The sequence below is a fragment of the Trichechus manatus genome, unplaced genomic scaffold (assembly GCF_000243295.1).
Source record: "Trichechus manatus latirostris isolate Lorelei unplaced genomic scaffold, TriManLat1.0 scaffold00128, whole genome shotgun sequence".
NCBI classification, from domain to species: domain Eukaryota; kingdom Metazoa; phylum Chordata; class Mammalia; order Sirenia; family Trichechidae; genus Trichechus; species Trichechus manatus.
Genome location: NW_004444064.1, coordinates 8359622 through 8368415, shown reverse-complemented (window position 1 = coordinate 8368415; position 8794 = coordinate 8359622). Strand labels below are relative to the sequence as shown.

Here is an 8794-nt window from a genome sequence, read left to right as displayed (position 1 = left end):
TAACAACCAAACTGTCTCCAGACCTTGACAAATGTCCCCTGGGGGTCAAAATTGCCCCTGTTGAGAACCACCTACTCAACAGCACACCGGAAGACATCAGCACGAAGACAAGTGTTTCCTGGAGCAGAGGGTAAACAACAGAGAGGAAGGGTGGACCACAGGAGGGGAAGGAGAAGGGACAATCCAGGAGGATGGTGGAGCGGTGGAAAACTCAGGGATGAACAAGTAAAGGGTGAACGAGAAGAGGGGGATGGAAGGACCATCTGTGAAGGGTAGGGGAGACTGATGGGAGGCAAAACATGGGCCAGAAATGTGAGTGATAGTGCTTGTTAGCCTGGGGTAGAGTCCCTGGGTGGTGTAAATGGTGAAGAACTTGCACTCGGCTGCTGACCGAAAGGCTGGAGGTGGTTATGGATTAACTTGTGTTTCCCAAAAACACATGCTGTAAATCCTAATCCCTGTACCTGTGGATGTAATCCCATTTGAGAATAGGGTTTTCTTTGTTATGGTGATGAGGTCATATCACTGTAGTGTAGGGTGTGTTTTAAACTGATCATTTTTGAGATATAAAAGAGCAGACTAGGATTAGGCATAGAGGCAAGCCAGCACCGATGGGGGAAGATCGACGCCATACCACATGACGATTGCCAAGCAACTGAGGAACAGAAGCTGAAAAGAGACAAGGACGCTCCCCCAGAGGTGACAGAGAGATAAAGCCCTCCTTAAGGGTCAGTGGCCTGAATTCATACTTCTAGCCTCCTACACTGTGAGAAAATCAATTTCGGTTTGTTAAAGTCACCCACTTGTGGTATTTCTGTTAGAGCAGCACTAGAAAACTAAGACAGAGGTTTGAGCCTACCCAGAGGTGCCTTGAAAGAAAGGCCTGCAGATCACCTTCTAGAAAATGAGCCATTGAAAACCCTATGGAGCACAGTGCTACTCTGACACATGTGGGTCACCATGAGTTGGAATGGACTCAACAGCAACTGGTTTACAGATTTCCCTTGGGGTAATAGTGGGAAGAGCCCTGGGGAGAGGCATACAGGGCCTCTGATTAGTACTAGTATTGTTCAGTCTAATTATTTATTATGTGGTGGTGGGCACATGGATATTCACCATTATTCATCTTTTTAATTCCATAACCTGTATAGATGTGGATACATATTTCACAAAACAAAAATAAAAGCATTAACAGCAAAAAGTTAATTGGCACAGCCACTCTTGTACTAGTTATACCTGTTTACTTGCTTAACTGTGCGGTTCTTAACTAAAGTGAGAGCCCTGGTGGTACAGTGGTTAAACTGAAAGGTCAGCAGTTCAAACCCACCAGCCGCTCTGTGGGAGAAAGATGTGGCGGTCTGTGTCCGTAATAATTTACAGCCTTGGAAACCCTGTGGGACAGTTCTTCTCCATCCTTTTGGGTTACTATATAGGCCGCTATACCTGTGTAGGTTGCTAGCTTAACTGTGCAGTTCTTAACTAGGTTTGATTAAATACGGGAAGGGGTATGCAAGAGGGAGGGGTTTGAAGAGAAACAAGACAAAATGAAACAGCAAAGAAAGGAGATCAATAAGGGTAAGAAAGAGATGGGATTAAAATGATGAGGTCTTTAACCAGACTTAATGGTCGGACTGAGACTGGAGACGCCCCAGAAAGCATGGCCCCTGGACTCTCTATCAGCCCAGAAGTAAAACAATTTCCAAGGCCAACTCTTCAGACAGGGATTGGACTGGACTGTGGGACATAAAGTGATACTCGTCAAGAGCGTGCCTCTTAGTCAAGTAGATACAAGAGACCAAAGGGGCAGCTTCTGTCCAGAGGTGAGAGGGGAAGGCAGAGAGGGTTAGGAGCTGGTTGAATGTTCATGGGGAATCAGGGGAGCAGGGGAGGAAAGGAGGAGCGTGCTGTCGCAGAATGGGGTGAGCCATTAGGGTCTCATAACAATGTATGTATAAAAATTTTGTATGGGAGACTAACTCGAAATGTAAACTTCATTTAATTAAAGAAAATTTTAAAAAAAAAAAAGGATGAGGTTTTCAATTTCTTAGCCACTCCCTGCAGCCTGCTCGGCCTGGTCTATAAGGACCATTGAGACAAGTGAAATGTTGAAGATACTTTGTGCTGCCATTCCCTTGGTGAACAAATAATTATTGAGCACCCTGAACATGACTGGCTTTATCCAAGGAACTGTATATTAAAGAAAGTGAGAGACTTCATCCCTGCCCTTGGGAGCTTACCGTCGATTTAAGGAGCTGATGTACCAATAAGCCAAGCAGTCAAGAAACAACAGAGAAGCACATCTGTAAAGGCCAAACTGGGTGGTGCTGGCAACAGCTGGATTAGGAGAGTTACCCGAAGATGGAGGTCTTTGCAGACTGCAAGGTCCCGAAAGGCCAGTGTGGGCAGGAGGCAAAACCCAGCGGCTCTGACCCAGCAGAGGGAGAGGCCAAAGGTACTCTAAGACAGGCCGGCCCAAGGGCAGGAGGGGCGAGACAGATGTAGGATAGTTGGCAGTAGAGCTGGTGGGAGCAGAGAGCCCGCTAGAAAAAGTGGACCTGGAAACTCGGGCTTCATTATAGGCAATAAATGCAAAAAGCGTCCTACTTGAGGAGCATACAGTCGGCGATGGGGGCTTGGGCTGCGGGCGGATGACTGGCGTCGAATCTTGCGTCAGAACCCTCGGGACGTACTCGGGCACGGGGGACAGGTAGTAGGGGGTTGCGTACGCTGGGGGGGCACTGGGAGCCCCAGGGGGCTGTGGAGGGTAGAAGTTCGCTGGCTGGTACCCGTGGTTTTCATAGTAAGGTGCTGGTGACCCCTAAACAGTGGAAAAGAATATGAGTACCAGAAAACTCTGCATTACTGTAAACGATCTAACATATAATATCACATTACATTCAGACAAGAAAGTGAGAAAGTACTACAGATTCTTTTAGGGCATCTGTAATTATGTCAAAACACTGAAAATCAGAGGAATGAAAACTAGCCAGAATTTTCAAATTCATCGTGCAACTTTTATTTATTTATTTATTTTTACTAACATTTTTTAAATTGTTCTAACAAAAAAAAAGTGACTGAAAGCAGGGATGAAAACATATATATGTATGTCAATGTTCATTGCAGCATTGTTCACAATAGCCAAAAGGTAGAAACAACACAAGTGTCCATCAACAGATGAATGGATAAACACAATGATGTCTATCCATTTGTTATTGCTGTTAGGTGCCATCGAGTTGACTTTTGACTCATAGTGACCCTATGTGACAGAATAGAACTGCCCCATAGGATTTATGGAAGCAGATTACCAGGTCTTTCTCCTGCGAAGCCACTGGATGGGTTCGAAGTAACCTTTTGGCTAGCAGCCAAGCACTTGACCATTGCAGCAATGGGGCTCCTTGATATATCCATACAATGGACTATTATCCAGCTATAAAGAGAAATGAAGTTCTGATACATGTTACGACGTGGATGAACCTTGAAAACATTATGGTAAGTGAGATAACAAGACACAAAAGGACATCGACAAGGCTTCTCCAAAAGAGAACCTATAGATTGGGAAAAATTTTTTGGCTACAACATATCCAACAAGAGTCTAATCTCTAAAATTTATAGAAAACTTCAATACCTCAACAATAAAAAGACAAACAATCCAACTGAAAAATGGGCAAAGGACATGAACAGACATTTCACCAATGAAGACGTTCAGGCAGCTGACAAACACATGAAGAAATGCTCGTAATCACTGGCAATCAGAGAAATGCAAATCAAAACTGCAATGAGCTACCATCTCACCCTGACATTCCTGGCATAAATCAAAAAAGCAGAAATTAATAAATGTTGGTGAGGTTGTGGGAGATTGGAACTCATACAGTGCTGGTGGGAATATAAAATGGTACAACCACTATGGAAAATGGTATGGCACTTCCTCAAAAAGCTGGAAATAGAAATACCATATGATCCAGCAGTTCCACTGCTAGGAATATACCCTACAGAAATAAGAGCCGTGACGCAAATAGGCATATGTACACCCATGTTCATTGTAGCCTAATTCACAATAGCAAAAAGATGGAAACAACCTAAATGCCCATCAACAGACGAATGGATTAGCAAACTGTGGTACATACACACAATGGAATACTACACAATGATAAAGAATAATCCAAGAAACATTCCACAACATGGATGAATCTGGAGGGCATTGTGCTGAGTGAAATAAGTCAATCACAAAAGGACAAATATTATATGAAACCACTGTTATAAAGTAACCACAAAAGATTTACACACAGAGAAAAACAAAACAAAACATTCTTTGATAGTAACCAGGAATGGGAAGGGGAGGGAGGGAAAATTACCAAATAGATAGAACACGTGTTAATATCGGTGAAGGGAGAGGCGGTACACAATATGGAAGAAGTCAGCACAACATGACCAAGGAAAGAGAGGCCACTGAGAGGAACGCAAGAATAAAGGGCATCTATGATAACTATAGCATAGACATCCTGCAACAATAGTATTAACAAACAATCCTTTATGAATGCAGACATTGTTAGATAGATATGCCAACAGGTATTGGAAGGGGTAAGGGAGCATGCACACTGGCAGATACAGGTTTGGTGGTGGATATTCCTACATACGTGACTGTAGGTGCTCTTCATATATTAATACAGACAATAGAGCACAGAAGTGGCACACTCAGGGAAACCTCTTAGACATAACCAAACCCCTTGGAGGATGAAGTTCCTAGGCTTGAAGACAAAGGACCACAGACTCAGGGGACACCTACGTCAACTGGAACAACATAGTTCATAAAGACAATATTCTGCATCCTACTTTGATGAGTAGCGTAAGGGGGTCTTAAAAGCTTTTAAGTGGTCACTGAAGATACAACTATTGGTCTGTTCCCATCCAGAGCAAAGGAGAATGAAGAAAACCAAAGACTCAAGGGAGCGATTAGTCCAAAGGACTAACGGCCCACATGAACCACAGCCTCTTCTATCCTGAGACCAGAAGAACTAGAAGGTGACCAGCTACCACTACCAACTACTCTGACTGGGATCACAACAGCAGGTTCCGGACAGGACAGGAGAAAAATGTAAACACAAAAAAGAACAGACTTACTGGTCTGGCAGAGACAGGGGGAATCCCCGAGGTTATGACCTGGAACTGAAGCCATTCCCAGAGACCACCTTCCAGCCAAACAACAGACAAGCCCATAAAATACACCGTAACACCTGAGAGGGACATGCTCCTTAGAACTATCAATTGTATGAGAACAAAAGGGCAATATTTGCCCAAAGCAAAGATGAGAAGGCAGGAAGGGGTAGAAAATCAGGACGAAAGGAAACGGAGAACCCAGGCCAGAAATGGGGACAGTGCTGACACATTGTGGGGAATGAAACCAAGGTCGTGAAACACTTTATGTACAAACTATCCAATGGGAATCTAATTTGCTCTTTAACCTTCCACCTAATGAACAAAAAAAAAAAAAAAAAAAGACACAAAGGAACAGATACTATATGATCCCACCAAAAAAAAAAAAAAAAAATTAGTGCATACCAAGGGCTGGCGGGAGGGGGTAAGCGGAAATTTAAAAAAAAATATTTTTTTTGATGTAAAAAAAAAAAAAAATGAGAAGAAGAAAAGCTAGCAGCATCTGTTCAGATAGTTGAGTGAATGCCTCACAAATATGCTTGTAAAATTAGTGGCAAAAGCTTATTCCTTTAAAGGCAGTTTCCAGGGACCCAATTTTTAGTATGATTAAGTCATCCATTGTATTACTGTCAAAGACCATGCAAAGATTGACCCATAAAAGGTTTCAAAATAATTATCATGCAAAAAAAAAAAAAAAAAAAAAAAGGCTGACTTTGGGATTTAGTAAAAATAAGAGGAAAAAAAGGTGTGGAAATTTGGGATTTAGAACCTACTGTACTCCTTTGAAAAAATCACCTGTACAAGACCAAATGGTCAACAACTACTTTAAAACAAAGATGGAAATGTAAAGAGGCAGGGAAACTAGATTAACAGAAATGCAACAACCAGAGCGGAAACAATGAGACTGTTCACACACGGTGACGAATGTAACCAATGTCACTGAACAATTTGTGTAGAAATTATTGAATAGGAACCTAAACTGCTGTGTAAACCTCACTGAAATCACAATAAAATATTATTTTTTTAAAAAAGAACCCATGCAGTCAATATCCTATATGCCTCTTATTCCTCCTGTCCTCTTCTTGAGAATTAATGTGCAGATTACGAACTAGAGATAAAAGAATTATAATGAGATTTATAATAGCTAACATTTGGCACTGAGCCTGCATACTCAGGTTCTTCTTGAGACCTGACCGTAACCCCTAACTGTGGCACAGGCACGAGGAAGCTGAGTTACATGGGTGAAGGCAACTGTCTACAGGATCATACTATCCACATTTTTCTGCAAATGTCTGTCCTATGTCTTCTTCTCTTGTAAAGACGTATTAGAAGTTTTGCACCATCTTTAATTAATGGACATTTCACTGGTTTTCATTTTGGGGTTGTTACCAATTCTGCTGCAATAAACATCCTTACTCGGCACATGCATTTTATTCTTACTGAGGTGAAACTCGCATAATGTAAAATTAACCATTTTCAAGTAAACAATTCAGTGCATTCACAATGGTATGCACCCAGCACCTCCGTCTATTTCCAGACCATTTCTATCATTCCAAGTAAAACCCCGTACCCACTATGCAGTCCCTCCTCATTCCCTGCCACTGGCAACCATGAATCTACTTCCTGTCTCTATGGATTTACCTATTCTAGAAATTTCGTATAAATGGACCCATACAATATGTGTCTGTTTGGGTCTGGCTTCTCTCACTCAGCATAATGCTTTCAAGGTTCATTGCCGTAACGTGTACTAGGACTTCAATTCTCTTTATGGTTGAATGATATTCCACTGTATGGATGTATCCCATAACACTTGGGCGGTTTCCACCTTTTGGCTACTGCAAATAAATAAGCACATGTATTTTTGTGCAAACTGTGTGGATTTCTGTAGCAACATCCCTGTAAATGGGATTTCTGGGTCACAGTGTACAGACAGCACACTAGCACTGTCTTCTCAGCTCTAACCTGTGGGTGTCTGCCTTTGTAGAATGTCTTTCTTCTCTCCCTTTGCTTCCTTAAAAAGTACCCTCTCAAGGTCCACCCCATAAACACAGGCCACTCAGGAACCCGTCTTCCTTCACATCTCCTCCTTCCTTCAGTGTTCTGAGATCATCCACTGGCTGGGCTACTCTGGAAGGTCACAGTTTGCCTCTCACCAGCCTCCATCAACCCCATGCAAAACTTTTCCCCACTCATGACCTCCTCCTGCCGCTTGTCTCTCATTGACTCTGAACTCAAAGCCGCTAGGTGCTCTGAGCTGAGGCAGTTCAGTGCTTAGAATTTTAAATGTGACCTCCAGGGAAGCTGATTATAAAGGAATAAGCAAAATGCAGGTTACCACAGTTAACTTCTGCTTAATAACTCACTAATGCTCTCCTTCAAAAGTCCAAAGATTACAATTCCAAACCCTAGAAGCAGACAAAGAGGGAAAATGAAATGCAATCTCTCATCTAAATAGAGATACCAGAGCCACGAAAAGAAGCCCAGGGGTTTGGCCTGTATCAAAGCATCTAAGAACACGGTGTCCCACCCAGGGAAAGGTTTGTAGCAAGCTAATTAGTTTGTCCCCATGAATTCCTGTGCAGTAGATCAGTAGATTTGAAATTAAAACAAGATCCAGTGAAAATAAACATCAGTTACAGATAAAGGGGTAAAAAACAAAAGGTGTATTTTCCAGGTTAGGATCTAGAAAAGTTTTGTTACTAACTATGAGCTTTTTGCTAAATGCTTTTATTCCCAGACATAAAAGGAATTAGTTAGATGAGATGGGAACAAAGATACTCTATATTTGTCTCCAGAGGAGGTCGGTTCCTAGATAATCAAATGTTTATCAGGAAGGTAGACTAGCAAAACCACTCCCCCACATGACCTGTTAGCCATTGGTATCCCACACATGCTTTCTTCCCTGGAAGTACTCTCTCTTACCACCATCCTCCTGCCTCTACGTGTCCCCGCACCTTGCCCCTGCCTCAAAACAGGAGGTGATCAAGGTGAGAAGGCACACCATCACCCAACCACCCAACAGGAATGGCTTCCAGAACTCCCATCTGAGCACCTGCTGGGTAACTACACCCTTAGCTCACTCTTCTACTCACCTGTAAGGATGCCTTGAACAATGTAGTGAATGCATTGGCTACAAACAGCTCGTTAAAAATGCTGCCCAACACACACTTTGGGAACTAACGGAAGGAGTAAGGGAAGAAAGATAAGTGCAAGAAGGTAATAATTAACCACTTACTGAGTTTAAAGCCATCCTGATTTGATCAATAACATCAGGTAATGTTAGATATTTGGAAAATTCAAGAGGACCTAGAAGAAAGAATGACAAGACTGTAGTATTTCTGTACTCGTTGGTTTTTAGAAGATAAATCTAGAAAGAAATAGGAAACTTTCTAGGTGAACGTAACCTCTCACTAGAACAAACACAGTTTTACCCACTTACCTTAGACCTTCTTTTTTCGCTCACATCTTCCCACAACTACTCATCTGTGAGTTGGTCGCACTGTGGTGGCATGTGTGTTGCCGTGATGCTGGAAGCTATGCCACCAGTATTTCAAATACCAGCAGTGTCACCCATGCTGGACAGGTTTCAGCAGAGCTTCCAGAAGGGCCTGGCAATCTACTTCTGAAAATGAGCCAATGTAAA

The 8794-nt window shown here is 42.5% G+C and overlaps 1 protein-coding gene across 1 annotated transcript in view; it reads right to left on the bottom strand.

Moving 5' to 3' along the window:
* TMPRSS2 (transmembrane serine protease 2) overlaps positions 1-8416 on the bottom strand; it is a 42683-nt gene extending 34267 nt beyond the window's left edge. Inside the window, exons 1-2 of the mRNA XM_023739122.1 lie at positions 8387-8416; positions 2605-2818 (exon numbers count right to left, since the gene is read on the bottom strand). Coding sequence (XP_023594890.1) covers positions 2605-2818; positions 8387-8401 — 229 coding nt within the window. The 5' untranslated portion in view covers positions 8402-8416. The remainder of the gene's footprint in view (positions 1-2604; positions 2819-8386) is intronic.
* Between the last annotated feature and the right edge of the window lie 378 nt (positions 8417-8794).